The sequence below is a fragment of the Lissotriton helveticus genome, chromosome 5_1 (assembly GCF_964261635.1).
Source record: "Lissotriton helveticus chromosome 5_1, aLisHel1.1, whole genome shotgun sequence".
Lineage (NCBI taxonomy): Eukaryota > Metazoa > Chordata > Amphibia > Caudata > Salamandridae > Lissotriton > Lissotriton helveticus.
Window position 1 is genome coordinate 1717815594 of NC_136065.1, and position 18033 is coordinate 1717833626.

At 45.0% G+C, this 18033-nt stretch overlaps 1 protein-coding gene across 1 annotated transcript in view; it reads right to left on the minus strand.

Annotated features, from left to right (window-relative positions):
* The window catches only part of LOC144752791 (vasoactive intestinal polypeptide receptor-like), a gene marked incomplete at its 5' end in the record, with an annotated part of 603698 nt that overhangs the window by 148897 nt on the left and 436768 nt on the right, over positions 1 to 18033 (minus strand). The window contains one exon of the mRNA XM_078640644.1: positions 5677 to 5768. Coding sequence (XP_078496770.1) covers positions 5677 to 5768 — 92 coding nt within the window. The remainder of the gene's footprint in view (positions 1 to 5676; positions 5769 to 18033) is intronic.

The window sequence follows — 18033 nt, forward strand, 5'->3', positions numbered from 1 at the left end:
ACCGGTAAGTAATATGAGCTTTACCATAGCACAACCCCTTCGCTTTGCTACATTATATGTGAGATGTAGCAAGAAAATTCCTAATAGACAACCGTAGTTGTATGCAGCAAAATTCTTTGCTAACATCAAACACTTTCCCTGCATATTTTTGTAATTTAAGTACCTTGCATTTTAACATTCGTGAGTGACATGCTCCGGGTAAACCTACCCTGAATCCCAACAGGTGCCATCTGTCCTACTGCATTACAAGTCATGGAAATATGGGATCTTACCCACCTACTTAAAGAAACAGGCAAAAGCTTATGCCTTTTTCTTGCTATCCCAGAATTTACAAAGAGTGACTCAATTTTTCTAAACAGTTGAACCCTCCCCATATGAGCTAGATGAACCCACCTAACAGCCAAGGAATTCAACCTCTGTCCCTCAGAAGGAGATGGACAAAACTCAGGTTTATGTTATGATGATTCTACTTTTGGCAAAATGGGATGAAATTACTGAAAGTACCACTCTAGCTGGACACATTTTGCAAAATGAAAAGCTTTAGGATACAGATGTGAGTCTGAATTACTTGGACCATTCTTTAAATTAAGGAAACCAAACCTAGGTCTGCACGGAACCTGCTCTGTATAAAGTCCATGTCCTGAGAGGGAACCACAATTGATTTGCCCCAATTGATCAGAAAACTATGATCTTGGATAATTGACAATACCCTAGTTACCCTAGAGAGTCAAAGTTATTTTAATGGAGACTGACCTTCCAATTGTCTATGTAAGGATGTAGAAAAATTATTTTTGCATGATGTAAAGCCATAAGAGGAGCCAGGACATTTGTATAAACCCTTGTCAAGGCAAGGATTTTAAACCAAAAGAGAAGGACCCTGTACTGGTAAGGCTTTGGCCTACCGTAAACCTCAGATACTTCTAGTAAGATTCTTTAATCGGCACGTAAAGGTATGTGTCTGGCAAATCCATGGACGCTAAATACTCTCCTGGTTTTACCACAGGAATAATTGCCTGTAGTGTCATAATGCAAAAATGTATTGTCTTTATCCATGAATTCAACCATTTTAGGTTCAGCTCAGGTCACCTGACACCTTTTGTATCAAAAATAAAATGGAGTATAATTCCCCCTCCTCTCTCTTCCCTCATATTGTGTGTTATAGTCTGTGTATAGAAGAATCCATGCGCTGTAAAAGCGCTTGGTGTCTGTCTTCCTGTCTTGGTAGCTGAGTAACAATAACTCCTATGTTTTCAGGGAGACCTGAAAACCCTATTGCATAGTAGTCTCTGACTATGCTCAATACTTACTTGTCTGTGACAGTTTCCACCCAGATTTGAATAAATTGCTCAATCTTTGCTCCAACTGATTTGGGGGCCTCTCCTCTGTGATTGTAAGGACTTTATCTTGGTTTGTCTAGCCCCTTTGAAAGAATTGTGCTTCAGAGAATACCATGAGGGCTGGTATTTCCTTTTACAGTAGGTTACAGATCTAGCTTTTGTCTTTGGAAATGAAAATGATCAAAATTTATGAGAGCCTGATTTCCCTTTTATAAGGCATAGCGTGCTTTCAATCTATAAATGCTTTGGAAATCATTGCATCTAATTGCTGTCCAAATAGCATGTTTCTCTCGAATGGTATCCTCAGTAGGATTGGGTAAAAAATTCCGCTCCACCGGAGGAGTTCGTGGAGTTTTGCCCACACCGTATGGTGGAATTTTTTCTTGCACGTGGCTCGCCAACGTTAAGTTGGCAAGTGCGAGCAAGAATTTGTGCCCCAGAATGAATTTCGGGTGCTAGAACACCTCCCAGATAGATTTCTCAGCAAAGGCGGTCATGGCAGGTTGCGACTGTTCGTATTAGGAATGCTGGCGCTTGGGTAGAAAACGTACCTGAGCATCATGAAGAAGCAGCGCCCATTGTTGTACCGCGTGGTGCCCTTCACACTTATTTTACAGTGTGGAAAGCTCCCAGGGCAAAAAATCAAAATGTGAAGTGTGACATGTTGTATTACTCCCGCTCACAGACCTTTGCGAATCTCACCAAATTTTTTTGTCACTCCACTGAGTTCTGCAGAGTGAAATTCAGTGATTTAAGGCCACCCCTAATATTATTTAGATCAGATTTTTCTACGACCTCAGTCTTCAAATTCTTTACCACAGACTATCTTGCTGCTACTAGATGATATTGCAGTACTACATGCCATGTCAGATGAGATGCCCGCCAAAAGCAGCGATTGCTGTTTTATAGCAACCAAAAGCTCTGAACACACTTAACCCTCGTGAATTGGTATAACCAATTTCCCAAAGTTTTTCACAAAAGACTGAGCTGCATATGCCTAATAGGTTCCAGCATTATTAACTTACTGCATCAATGCAAATGACCTTTTCCTCGCTGAATTCACCTTTATATCAGGAGCATCAGTGGGAGTTGAAACCTCTAAGTTAATAGAGGTTTCAACAGGATTGCAGCTACAGTTATATGATGAGGAAGAGCCCCTCCATTCCAATATATACAACTTCCATAAAATGTTTGGGATAGGGGCCTAGTCCACCTCTTTCCACTCTCTGAGTTGCCATTGATTTTGGTTTATCATATTGTGGGAATAAAGAATCACTCCATTATCCATCTGAATAGGATGAATATCAAAATTGTTCCACACATGTGGCAAAATCCCCCCATCTCTTCTGTTGCCACATATTTCCCAGAGGAGTATATGGCCTGTTCATGTTAGATCCAGAGGAGTTGGAATCAATCTTATGCATTGAACCAGAACCACCAGGCCTTGTGCGTCCCTTAAGTCTGCCTTCTATGGCCCTTTTGGCTACCTCAACCATGGTTTGGACCTCACCCGGGGTCATGAGGGGTAGAACCACATTAGCAGGAAGAGAGCCATCTGCTCTTTACTGTGTTGCAGGAAAAGGACCTTCATTATCAGAGGATGATAGCAAATGATGCCTTTTAGCTATTATTTTTCCCTTCATTGTCTAATAAGAAAGGGGAAAACAGATGAACCAAAGAAAAATAGAAGTAACCCAAATAGGAAGGCCACCTATCCCTTGTAATGCTTGCAGTACGCCCCAATCCAACATAAATGCACATAAACCAAAGAAATGTAAGCATTTGGAGTTGCAAGTTTAATATGAATTCACTGAAAAAATCAAAAGGGTAAGTAATGTTCTATTCAGGTGTGATAAAAAGATCTATTTTTATAACAAAAAAAACCTTGGAGATTCACCGGAAAAAACAAAGGTTAATTCAACATTATAGTTATCGGAATTTGTAAGTGACAACATTAACATTTTTAACTAAAAATACACAGAAATGTACCCGTTATAGCGAACTATTACCCCACGGTTTACTGCTTATGACCTCTATTATGACATCACACATGACATGTGCAATGACATCATTTAAAACATCACTCATGACATTTCAAAGGACTTGGTGTTGGGTCCCTCTTGGGGAGAAATAAAAAAATGCTTCCTTCAAGTGAGAGCAAACACAGGTTTTTATGCCTGCGCTGCTATGGGCAGGGAAATTACTAAGTCCCGGGACATAGCTACTAAGCTCAGGGAGGGGAGTCGCACAGCCCCCTCCCTTAAAAAAAATGGTCCTGGGAGCTACTAAACCAGTCCTGGAGTCCCTGGCGCCATTCATTATTAGCTTAGGGAGGGAAGTCATGCAGCCCCCTCCCTTAAAGTCATTGGCCCTGGGAGTGGGCTCCCCAGGCCTTTAATAGCTCTAGGAGGGGGGCCACATGGACAACTATGCATTTTGTAAAATTTTGGCCATGGGCGGAGATCCACAAGATCTTTTGAGGTTGGGGGTGGAAAGCCACATGACCTGCTCCCCTATTTAGCCAGATTTTGGCCTGGGGTGAGATCCCGGAGCTAATGGAGGCTTGGGAAGGGGAGCCACATCACACTGCACCCCATTTAAACAAATTTCAGCCCTCGCGGTGGGCCCTCCAGGGATTTTGGAGGCTCATGGGGAAAGGCCATGAAGTCCGCCTCCCCATTTTGTGACATTTTTATCCCAGGGAGGGCCTCCACATGCACTCTGTAATCTCTGGAAGACATGGTTTCCCACTCCATATAAAACAATTACGGCCTCAGTGGTAGGCTCCTCACAGTTCCCCTCCTCCTTATGAATGCAGCCCCGAGGATGGGCTCCCTGGGGCATACGCTTCATAAATGAGGCCCAGCCACCATTTTTTTTTGGTTCAATTTTGTTTTCTTTTTGCCATGGGCAAGGTACCTCTGGCCTCCCTCCCCCATAAGGGCCCAGTTATGCCTAACCTGCCCCCTTACATTACTATCTTTTTTACTTCAGGACAGGGGACCAAGTAATTTTTCTCATGCTGCTGGTAGCCAATCAGAAAGCTCACTCCCGTGGTGGATCTTCACTCCTCGGAAGCGAGATGGTCCAAGGGAAATAAAGTTATCGAGGCCAATCAGGATTCTCCATTTTAAAATTGTCGGGACTCTTGTGGACCCATTCGTTCAGATATACAATTATTTCGTAACTTTAATTTCTTAAAAACTACTGAACGGATTTACACCAAATCACAAAAAGCACAATCTGCGGACAAAGTTCTAGCTGACTGCCAATCTTGGTGGAAAATCATTCAGCAATTTTTGATTTTTGCACTAGCTTTGTCTGAAGAGGTCTTTGAAAAATGCATGGGGATTTTGCATTTTGGAACCCCCTTTTTACTTGGCCCCTGCTTGATGGAACATCCTGAAACTTTCCAGGAAGGAGATGAGGTGGATGAACGTCTTATTTTGGAAAGTTTTGTGTGGATTCATTAAATTGGGTAAAAGCTATCAGCAAACCAAAATATGCTCTATCAATGGAAAAGGAGGCCACACTATAACTACTGAATGGGGAACGAACACCACAAGGGAATAGAATTTATGTCTGGGCCCAAAGAGCCACTTACCCCATCAATGCCACTGTAGAGTGCTGCCAAATCTCTTCACTCTCAAAGCAGTGCAAGCTCTCTTACCTCCTGAACTAGAAAAGTACAGCCCCAGCCACTTGGGAGCCAAACAGACACAGTTGCTTGCTTACCGTCTCACTCAATGCTCCCCTCCCCGCTCAGGAGTACACCAAACAGTGTGGATGCCAACCGCCTGGTCGAATTGTTCTGCATCCCTGCAGGCACCTAAAAGAACCAAACACCTAATTCCTTTCATCGTTGAAGAAAAGCTGACGAGGATGCGCCACTATTTGCCGCCTGGTAAGCATGTCAGAGACCAAAAAGCACAGGAGGAGGAGTTATTATTTGGAAAGCTTGGTATTGGGTCTCATGAGGCAGGACCGCCTCTCATGTAAGACATTAAAGCGAGACAGGGATGCGGTGGTAATGCCACCTTGGTGGGAAAGATCAGTATAGGACCTGGTACTCGGTGTCTCCAGGGTATAATTACCATTGCAGCACTCTCCTGAATGTCACAGTATTTTACAATTGACATCTTGTTTTGAGTATGATAATGAGACGACTAAAACAGAGCACTCAAAAGGATTCCAAGCTTTGCCTGAGTCGTGGATCACTGAAGTAGTCTGACTGAGATGCTCTTTTCGCTGCATGCTGCTGCCGTTTGGCTCGATTTGGGCTGTATAAATCAAATATCACATTAATACCTACAATCATTTCGGGGAAATTGGTGCTTACATATATTGTTGCTTGTAGTTTGCTCCGATATCTGGCGATCTGATCTTTTGCCGTAAAATTCGGATTACGTTCAGGAATGTAATAAAGTTCACCTTGAAAATGAATAGAGAATTTGTTTAATTATGTAGTAATGGGGATATTTTTTTCTGATGCAAACAGAGAACCACATTTATGAAGCACTGGGATAAATGAATATAGTGAGAACACATATTAATGTGATTTGCTGAATTTAAACGCAATGCTTTTATGCATTACCATTAAACTGGAAACTGTAGCAACATTATAAAGAAATACAAACATAGCCTGACACAACAGTTAAAGGGTTTGTATGGACAGCAGAGGCAACATGAATCATATTTTGTGTGAAAAAAAAGTTACATATCTACCGGTTATCTTCATGATTTCCACTTTGTATTCTTATCCAACTTTACCTAAATTAAACCAGCGTTGGCAAAGCCAATCGGTCTGTCCTTCTGCACTGATTTGCTAGTTTAAATGTGTGGTCATTTCAGTTAACCATTCATCAATCCATAACCTCATTCTTCCGTACATTCATATACACATTGACTCATTCTTGCAATTCATTCACATGTAAACTCGAAAATCAGTGAAGAAGCCCTTTCACCTAGCTGCGGTTCAGCATACTTCAAGGAAGCACACATCTGACATTCCAGCACCCATATCCGTGTAGGTAAAAAAACACAAAGCCATCTCAAAGCACTAGTAGACCAATGCAAGGTTTTGCTGGAAAAAAGTCCGTTGTTGGAATAAGCCAAGTCTTACCACCAGCTCCTTTCTGAGCTGGAGACAAGCTGAGAATGTTTTCACCGTTACTGCTCAGCATTGGCTAGAAAGGGCATCTTTGTCACTCTGGAAACTCAAGGAAGGGGGCATCTTAACAGCGATAACGCACTCCTGATTAAAATGCGTGTGACTCTTGTTCTGTGAGCAGAGAGTGGATGGAACATGAAGATAGTGTCTCAGAGGAGCTGTGGTCAAGGCCACTGGATTCCCTTGTGTTTCTACAGAATTATGGATTTGCCGTATTTGCCACAGAATCCATCTTCTGCTGCATACTTTCTAGATTTTAACAAACATATAGTTTCAAGCTCAAACAGATCCAACGTTACTAAAAGTGGCAACGGTTCGCTGCATAATGGCATTCCCTTACAGGATGGTTGGTTGACTGGTCAACTTTCAGTTGCTTATTGATGTGTTTGGTTCTAAGCAAACTAGTAATAATGAGGTGAAGTCTTTGCGCATAAAGCATTAAAATCAGTAAAAATGACAATATATTGAAGTAATCTCTCATCAAATGTGCCTCATTATACCTCATAATTTACCTTTTCTTGCTGCATAATACAGCCATCCCTTTTGCGTAGTTTGTTCCACCGCTTCCACATAATTTGCGTGATTATGGCTATGATTCAGCACTTTGCTTTGAAACAGGTTTAATACGCAGAGCAATGTGTAATCTTGAACAATACCACTTGTTCCTGAATTACAAACTGAAAGTGCCTAATAATGGAACAAGGAAGATCTGTATGGCCATGTATATTTACATTTATGTGAAAAGTTGGTGCCGCTCACAATGGCGTATATATTTAATAGACATTGTTTTGAAAGAGGGTCGAATGTTAGAGGGGATTCTTCACTTTGATGCCAAAGATCTTTAATGTGTTGTTGCCTGAACATATTCTCATGCTTTCTTGGTTTTGCAAGATTTCTTAAATTGTCTTATAGTTGCACCAATTAACTGGTTGACCGCGGCGGGAATTCCGCCGCGGTGCGGGTGATTTATGACTGGGCGTGGTCAGAACGGCCGGGGGGCGCCCTCCGCACACGCCCACCATGACGTCAGATGGCCGGGGGCCGTCCGACACACCCAAAGGGTTAAAAACCACTGCAACAATGTAGTACATTAGCACATGGCCTACTGTAGTGATAACACCAGACAAGGTAAGCGTAAGAGCACATACTTTATTGACTGTTCGTCTCCACAGCTTCCAGGAACTGACAACCTCCTGACATTCAAACCATAGCATTCTATTTTCATGACAGTGACATCATAGGCAGAACAGAGTGGATGAACAGCATGCTAAGAAAACTACTACAAAGTCTCCTCTCTCTCCATAGATACACAAAGGAAGAGAGAACGAGCGAAGGTAGAAGAAAATAAAGAACAGATTACCGAAGAAAAGAAAAATAAACAAAGGAACGAGAAAAGAGGAAGGGCAAAGAGAGTACAATCTATGATAACAACAAGTATAGATGATAGAATGAGCCAAGACATCCATTAATACACTTGAAACAAATAAGGTGTATATTAGACCAAGTGATAATGCATTACAGATGTAAAATAGATTAGAGATTTAAACGTTTCGGCGGGACACCCATCCTACCACTCCTTCATGGAGGAACATATCTCAAAGAGGATTTCCCAGCCTGAGAAGACGGGGAAGACCTCAGCATACTCTCCTGAACATGAACAGTGTTCTCTGACTCAAGACCCAATTGCAAAACAACTTTCATTGGAATCTTGTAAATCCTAGATAAATTCCACCAATTTTTATCATTGACTCCTACAGCAAAACTAGAGGTAGCATCCACCTTAACAGGAGGACCAAACTTTGACAGGCCCTTGGGAACATTGAGAGGGGATTTAATCCTGACCCAATCCCCCACTGAAACAGAGGACTAGAACCTGTGATGGAACTCGGGGTGGTATGATGTGCCCACAACATATTTTGAATAGCTTCCTTGATGTCAACTCTGCACGAAACAGCCCACTGAACACACTCAACCAGAATACGGTTGTTGAGCTCAATGAAACCATTGGCCTGTGGGTGATATAAAGCCACATTCCAGTAGGTGATACTGGACTGAGACAGAAAAACAGACATCTCCTTGGAGGTAAACTGCACCCCATTTTCAGATACATTCTCCTTGGGAAAACCCTAGCTGGCAAACAAACTCCAAATAAACCTGATAACCTCCTGTGAGTTGGGGTCTGTCATAAAATGGACCTCCCACCACTTGCTGAAACAATCAGCAACGACCAGAGAAAACTTGTATTCATTGCCCAACACATTAAGGGTCTCACAAAGTCAATTGCCAACTTCAACCAAGAACCATCAGATGCCTCAACCTGTTGTACAGGAGGCAAAACTATTTTTACAACCTTATCACTGGTAGAACAAGTCAGGGACATCTCCACGACATCATTAATCTGACAGTCCATTGAGGGCCACCAATACACACTGCGAATCCTTTTTTTGTGTTCATCTGCTTAAGATGTCCCTCATGCCCATAGGCGATGATACGAACTCTGAGAGATTCAGCAGGGACAAACTTATCCCCATGCATGATTATCTCTCCACCTTCCAAAGTAAGCTCATCAGCGACCTTGGCGAAGGCATGTAAATCACTGTCAAGATGCTTTTCCTTAGGCCAACCCCAAACAATAAACCCCTTCACACTCTTAAGCGGAAAATCAGACTCCATTCCACAAAGCCATTCGCATTTCGTCAGGCACTCTTCATCTGCATTGTTGTCATGATCAGATTTCCCTAAAGGTAAAGGAGACCTTGAAAGATAATCAGCGTGTGTGTTTTGCCCACCAGGGATATGCGCCACCCTTTGACACTCTTACCCGCGAGAATAGAAATGAGAGGCTTATGATCAGTAAGGAGTGTAAATGTCTTCCCCCACAAAAAACATTTCAAACGTACAACAGCCCAACAACATACAAGCAACTCACGCTCAATAACCGAGTAGTTTCTTTCACTCAAGCTTAATGCTGAGGAGGCAAAACTTAGAGTGAACTATTTTCCTTGTTTGACTTGGGAGATCATCCCACCGAGGCCATCTAGACTCGCTTCGACAGACACCATACATTGAAAGACAGGATCAAAAGGGGTAAGAATGTTGCATGACCCTAAATCTTTTTTGATTTGCAAAAACTCTTCTTGACAGGAGTCATCCCAGAGAAACACACATTTTCTCTTGAGGAGACCCCTTATGTGGACAGTCTTAGCAGCAAAATTGGAAATAAACTTTGTGTAAAACTCACACAAGCCTAGGAATGAGATGACTTGTTCTTTGGAGGTAGGACACGGATAGCCTCGATGACACCTTCTCTTGGCACAAAACTGTCACCAGAAATGCGGTGTCCCAGATTTTCCATAGAATCAACCCCAAAAACACACTTGAGCTTGTTGGCAACAATACCCTTGACTTCCAACCTCTCCAAAACATCAGCAAGATTCTTGTCATGTAACTCCTTGCTCTTTTCAGCCACCAAAATATCATCTTGGAAGACATCCGAATCTATGACACCCACCAAAACCTTCTCCATAATACGCTGGAAAACCAAGATTGCGGAGGCAAACCCAAAGTGCACCCTCTTGAACTGGAAGGTACTGACAGGTGATACAAAAGCAGTCAAGTGCTTGCAAACATGATCCAGCCCAACTTGATGGTATGCGGATGCTAAGTCAATCTTTGAAAAGTACTTCGCACCAGCAAATCTGGAAAGAATGTCATCGATACGGGTAAGAGGGTGAGAATCCACCCAAATCTCCCTATTCAGGCTGCGCAAGTCAGTACAAACCCTGAGAGTATGATTCTTTTTGCCCATGACCACCAAGGGAGATAACCAAAGAGAAGACTCAATGTGCTCAATGATGCCTGATTCACACATTTTCTTAAGCTGTAATGACAGGTCATCCCTGATACTAAAAGGCACATTACGCAATTTGTGTTTGATTGGAAGAGCCTCTTCCTTGACCTTGATAAAGTGTTTGAACCCTTTAACACAGCCAAGTTTATCATCAAAAACTTTGGGAAACTGCATGGACCAGGAAGCTAAATCCTCCCCTTTGGATTGTTCACTCACTACTGACACCTGTTCAGAGCCCTCTGCTCCTCCTTTTGATACCTAAACCTGTTCAGATGTGCCTGGCCTAGGAGTCATCCAGAACAACCCCTCGTGATACCAACCCAGAATGTTGAGACCCGTCTTGGCCACATAACCCTTCCCTTGGATATGCCTGTCCTTAAAAACCAAAGAAGTTACAAAGAACCCTATCAAATCAATGTTTCTCCCTTCACAACAGACAGGACTTCTGCCAGGAGGGTTGAGAGGTCTGTGTCCCCACGTGCTCTCAAGCAACTCTTCGTAATCATAGTCTTTCACGCCCCCATATCCACCAGCAGGTGAACAAACTTCCCATCCACCAACAGATCTACAAGGGGATCGACACAATCTTCGCAATCATCTTTGACAATCACTACAAAATCTATAAGAGAGCTAACAACTTCAGATACATGATCACTCGTACCCTCCTCTGAATACACAACATTTATACTCCCCCAGAAACCACACACTTTAGCAAGATGGCCTTGTTTCCCACATTTGCGATAAAAAGCATGCTGGACACACTTTTGAATCAGGAAAATGCGATGGGAACCCACACTTATTACATACATTTTTTGAGTAAGAATATTTCTTCTCAACATTAGTGGAAACAAACCTGTTCCCTCTTTGTTCAGATTGCAGTTTAGCTTTGTTTATCTGACTTTTTTCACTCATATCTTTATGATTCTTACCCACACATACAACATTCTTCTCAGGTTTGAGTTCTTTTGATGCTTTTTGAGAGAGCTCAATACTCTTGACAATGGTGATCATTTCATCCAAAGAAGGATTCTTCAAAGTGAGTAATTTCTCTTGAACTTTCTTCTCCCAACAATGTACAACAATTTGATCTCAAATAAGTTGAGACATAAAGGGGTCGATTCCGATTCGGGAAAAAAAACGTCTGTACGATTTGTATCCGGAGCCCTCTCCGTACAAATCGTACCCGTCCGTCCGAGTCGCGAAGTATGATCCGTATTCCGTGAATCCGTCCGAATCGTCGCGATCCGTACGTATTGCAAGGCTGAAACCGTAAACCGTACGACTCGTACACATACCGTACGACTCGTACACATGCCGTACGACCCGACGAGTACGATCCAGACCGGGGTATGGGGACACGATTCGTATGGTCCACGTCAGGTAAGGGCGAGTCATACGGAAAAGCACACAAATACATACACACCGTACGGTCCGTACCCCCCCCATGATCGCAGGGGTACGCACCGTACCCCTGCGATCATGGGGTGTACGAGCCGTACCCCATGTACGATGGGTGTACGAACCGTATACCCATCGTACAATGAGGGTACGGCTCGTACACCCATCGTACATGGGGTACGGCTCGTACACCCATCGTACAATGGGGGTTCGGCTCGTACACCGATCGTACAATGGGGGTACGGCTGTACACCAATCGTACAATGGGGGTACGGCTCGTACACCCATTGTACATGGGGTACGGCTCATACACCCATCGTACAATGGGGGTATGGCTCGTACACCCATCGTACATGGGGTACGGCTCGTACACCCGTCGTACAATGGGGGTAGGGCTCGTACATCGATCGTACAATGGGGGTACGGCTCGTACACCCCATGATCGCAGCGGTACGGTGCATACCCCTGCGATCATGGGGGGTACCCACCGTACCCAGGGGGGCCGTTCCGTACCTGTTTCAGCGCGAACTCTGCTTTTACGGCTGTTTTCAGCTCCCGTAGAAAAAGGGTCGTACGGTGCGTACCCGACACGTATCGTACTTGCTGGGTCATAAAAACCAGCCGCGAACCGTACAGATGTTGTGTACATCGGGTTCCAAGGGAGAATCGTACGGAGATTAGAGTCGTACGGTGTCTTGTACGATTCGTACGTACGGGGACGTTGCAGGATCCAATTCGTACGTGAAAAACGCTCCGAACGGCTATTCGGAGCCGTTTTTCCCGAATCGGAATCGACCCCAAAGTGTTCAAATTCGCATTCTGAAGCGAGAATGGGCAAAGGAGCTACATATGACACAATGCTCTCCTCACACTCCTGCTTTCTTGTAAGTATGCTGCTCTCTACTAAGCATGGGCGTAAAATCCGCTCCGCTCGCGGATTTTTCGGATTTTCGGCAAATCCGCAATCCGCGAACGCTCGCGAATTTGTCGAAAATCCGTGAATCCGCTCGCGGCGGATTTTTTGCTTGGTTGCGGCGCGCGGCGTGGTGCACGGCGTTCACTTTCCGTCATATTAGCGTTTGCCGAGTTGTTTTTCTTTGCGAGTGACGCGCCATTTTAGATCTTGCTGCGTGTTCCCGCGGGAGTTTGTCGCCCGCGAATACGTACTCGCGGCTTGCCACCTTGCACAGCACACCTCGCGAGAGTTCGCAATTGCGAACACGTAGTTGCGGCGGAAAGGAACAATCTCGCACTTGCGAAATAGAGATTTTGCAATTTCGCACAAGAAAATCACCAGCAAACAGGATAAACCTTCAGAAAATTATGATTTTTATCAGAATCACTCCTCAGGTTGACATTTGCATGGCCTTTTTTTTTTGCAAGGAGTCCATTTTGGGGGGGGGGAGGAAGGAAGTGCCCCACAGTCTCCAACTTCCTGTTCCTGTCCAGCAGGCTCCTCCCAGTGCTTTGTCCATCTCCTGGTCACTTTCATTTGGATCTGGAGCTGGAAGGATTACTTTTTGTGGGTGCTGCTGGATATTTGGATTTGAGGCCTTTTTGACTGTCTTTGGATCACTTTTGGATTAGAAATCAACTTTCACAAGTAAGTTTGTTTGGGGCATTACAGTTGCTGCAAGTAAAATTTTGGAACTTTTTCAGAACATTAAATAAATTATATTGTGGGTAGCCACAGTATCCAGTAGGACCAGGGTTGGTTAGGGGTGCATGATACAACTGTTTTGTTGAATTTAAACACCATTTAGGCCATGGATGGGCTGGGATTGTGCTGATTTTTGTCTTTTTTTTGGGACTGCTGGTGGGGCCCTTTGCCCAGGGGTGGTGAGTGTTGCATGGGCCTAGTCTTTCTGTGGGGTGTCTTCTTAAATGTAAACATAATTGAGGCCATGGATGGGCTGGGATTGTGCTTATTTTATTGTTTTTTGTCTTTTTTGGGGGGCTGCTGGTGTGGCCTTTTGCCCAGGGGTGGTGGTGCATGGACTGAGTGTGCCTGTGGTGTGGTCTCACTCTCTTTAATGTAAACATCATGGATGGCGTTGGATTGTGGTGATTTCTGGCTGTTTTTCTGTTTTTTGGGGGTGTACTGTTGATGTGGACTGGCCATGTGGGTGGTGGTGGTGGCCATCTTGAGTGCTGGCTGGTACAGGCAACATGTGCCTGGGGTGTAAGGGGCCATTTTGAGGAGAGGCAGTGTCTGAGGCCTGCACTTATTTTGCCTACTTTTCATCCATTATGCCCAGGGGTAGTGAGTGTTGCATGGGCCTAGTGTTTCTGAGGGGTGTCTTCTTGAATTTAAACACCATTGAGGCCATGGATGGGCTGGGATTGTGCTGATTTTATTGTTTTTTGTCGTTTTTTTGGGCCTGCTGGTGGGGCCCTTTGCCCAGGGGTGGTGAGTGTTGCATGGGCCTAGTCTTTCTGTGGGGTGTCTTCTTGAATTTAAACATAATTGAGGCCATGGATGGGCTGGGATTGGGCTTATTTTATTGTTTTTTGTCGTTTTTGGGGGGCTGCTGGTGGGGCCCTTTGCCCAGGGGTGGTGGGTGGTGCATGGACTGAGTGTGCCTGTGGTGTGGTCTCACTCTCTTTAATGTAAACATCATGGATGGCGTTGGATTGTGGTGATTTCTGGCTGTTTTTCTGTTTTTTGGGGGTGTACTGTTGATGTGGACTGGCCATGTGGGTGGTGGTGGTGGTGGCCATCTTGAGTGCTGGCTGGTACAGGCAACATGTGCCTGGGGTGTAAGGGGCCATTTTGAGGAGAGGCAGTGTCTGAGGCCTGCACTTATTTTGCCTACTTTTCATCCATTATGCCCAGGGGTAGTGAGTGTTGCATACTTGCATGTCCGTAGTCTTTCTGTGGGGTGTCTTCAATGTAAACATCAAGGATGGCATGGGATTGTGCTCATTTTTCTGTGTTTTGTCGAATTTTTGGGGTGTATAACTGAACTGATGTTCCTCTGTCTTCCATTGCTTTTAGGTGCACAAGAAGACTCAAGAGAACCACCAGTGCCAGGAAGAAGTCCTGCAGCGGTGTGTGCAGCATAACGTCACGCGACGTCACGTCTGGACACAGAACCCTCTGCAACTCGTGCAACTGCTGCCTGCTGACCTGCTCTGAAGAGGATGGCCCCAAAAAAAGTAACCCGTAGCTCCTCTAGCAAGAAAGGTGCCAGTAAGGAGCAGAAGAAGCAAGTTACCAAGGAGACTGGTGTGCCGCCCGCCCCTTTTTTGGGAGTAAAAAAAAAAGTATGCCTGCAGCAGCAGCAGCGGGATCTGCTGGGGACCAAGCTGGCAGCAGCACCCCCGCTCCATTGGGCTCAGTGCCACCACCACCACCACGCCAACTTAAGTCCAAGCCCTTGAGTGCTGCAGAGGCAGCCAGTATAGTTGTTCAATCACCATCGACCAGTGATGTTGGCTCATCGCAAGAAAGCAGCAGCAATGTCCCTCAATCAACACAGGTTGTTGTAGCTCATCTGACGAGTGTTGAACAACCACAGCCGCAACAACAATCACATGTGCAAGTACAAGCCCAAGTACATGTGGAAGGAGAGGCAGCGCAAGGAGATGCGCAAGCAGAGGTGCATGGAGGGTCACAAGTGCCCACAATAGTTGTTCCTCCCGAAGTAGGGGCACATCAGGAAATCGACAATCAAGGCGAGGTATCATTTGAGGAAGCCACTCCTCCTGCTGATCCTTCATTGTCTTCCACAACCCTAGCAAGGAAGAGATCAAGGGTGGTGTCTACATCCTCTTCAAGCACACCTCCTTCTGATGATACGGATCAAACTTGGGAACCAGCACCACAGCCGTCTGAGAGTGAGGCACACCATGATCCAACAAAGGTACTTAAGCGTAAAAGGAAGCTCGTCCAAAGTCTCAGACTTATGGAGTGTGATGAGGCTCAACAAGAAGTGGCGGATACTGCTGCTGATGAAGACTCTGCCAACGACGACCCAGTCATCATAAAGGTCACTGCAGCCCCAGCGGGCATGCAGCAAACAGACATTTTGACCCTAGCCCGAAGAGCTGCTGCGCGTGATGATGATGATGATGATGTTGTCGATGAGGAGGCAGTGGAAACACCACAATCATTGGAGTTAAGTAGTACACCAACTCGTCCCGCTTCCATATTTCTTTCTGGCAAGAAGAGACCTGCGTCAACCTCGACCTTAATTAGTGGCGGTGAAAGTGGAAAACGTACAAAAGTTGGGCAATCCAGATCCTCCACTTCATCTGGCATTAGCTTCATGACCACCACCACCAGTATCGCCGCCTCCTCCAGGTCCCACAGACACTTCAAGTCCCCAGTTTGGGACTTCTTTACTGTTTGTCCCAAAAATCCAAAGTTTGCCATTTGTACCCTTTGTAAGCTTGCAGTTAGTCGTGGTAAGTCAGGTACCAACTATGGTACCGGCGGCCAGAGTGGTCATCTTGAGAGAAAGCACGCTGTCCAATGGTTTGCGCACCTAGCTGCGATCAAGAAAGGCCAAAATCAAGGAAACGTTGATGTTTCATCTGATGTTGACGAGCAGGAAGAAGACGTGTCAAACACTTCCCTTACACCCAGTACCCCTGTCAGCAGCACACCCAATGTGAGGCACACTAAGAGTGTTGGAGCGAGTGAGACACCAACGCACAAAAGTTCACCAGCGAGCAAAATTGGGTCAACGAAGTCATTATCAGCCCGTAAATGCTTGGTCCAGGCCAACATTAGAACAATGCTTACTTCAGACGTGCCATATGAACGCAACCACCCACTGACGCGTCTGTATAACACTAAGCTGGCTAAAATGCTAGCTGTGGACCTTCTACCTTTTTCTTTTGTAGAAGCGGTAGGTTTTCTTGAATTAGTTGCAACGCTCTGCCCTAAATGGAAGGTTCCGAGCCGGTTCTATTTTGCCAGAGTTGCGGTTCCAGCACTACATGAAGATGTGCTGCAGGCGATTGGGGCAGCTTTGCAGAAGAGTGCTGTTCACACAATACATCTGACAACAGACATGTGGACCAGTGGCCCAGGCGATGATTACATGTGCATCACTGCACACTGGGTCTCTTTTTCAGGTGTTATAGCAAAGCTAAACGCAGGTGTTGACCCGGACCAAGTTTTCAAAGCTGCTCGGAAACATGCAACACTAGCCATGTTTGGCTTGGAGAAAAGTCACACAGCAGAAAACCTTTTGGAAGAGTTTGACAAAAAGGTCTTGACAATGCTATCCCCCCTAAAACGCAAGATTGGTTATGTTTCCACGGATAATGGCGCCAATGTAGTTAAGGCCATGTTCCTTGGTGACCATGTTAGAGTGCCGTGTTTGGCGCACTGTATCAACCTGGTAGTTCAAAAATTCTTGAGTGATAAAGAGAGTCCAGCGTTCGAGGTAATGGCCACCTGCCGCAAAATGTGCAACCATTTCAGCCATTCTTTTAAGGCCCGAAAGCATCTGCGGAGACTGCTACTTCAACGTGGAATGCCAGTGAAAGCACTCATCCAGGAGGTGGCAACACGTTGGAACTCAACCTTCTACATGCTTGAGCGTCTGCATGAGCAGTATACGGTACTCGATCACTATTTCTTGACAGAGGCTACATCTCAGAAGGAGGACCTGCGGATGAGTAAGGCGCAATGGGCCATAGTTAAAAGCCTGACAGACATGCTTCGTCCTTTTGAGTTCTTCACGCGTGCAGTCAGCCAGGAGGACTGTAATTTGGGAAAAGCTATCCCATTGTTGTGCATACTGGAGCACCAACTGATGGCGGTTTCTTCTGAGTTTCAAAAAGATGAAAAAAAAAAACCCCATTTCATTTTGTCTGAGAAATTATTACATCGCCTACGTGGTGATGAACGTCTTAAAAACATCAACTCAGATCAGCATTACATTTGTGCTACTATTCTGGATCCACGCTACAAAAAGGCGCTGGCAGACAACGCATTCTTTCCTTTCGCTGATGCAGATGTTCAAAAGTACAAACATTGGTTAGCCTGGTCAGCCAAGAGGTTTGAAAAAGAACGGCAGGTTATTGAAGGAGAAGCCAGTACATCAGCATCAGCATCAGCAGGCCATCCGCAGTCACAAGAATCCACTTCTGCACCTGTGGCTGGGGCACAAGTGACCTCTCAGCCGTTAAAGACACCGGCAACTGGATCATCTGCACCACACACAATGACAACACTAACAGTGGCTGGGGAGGAGGATTGGCTAAGTTTGATGGGGTATGGTTCTCGAAAAAATGTCACAGCCAGCACAGCAAAAAGTAAG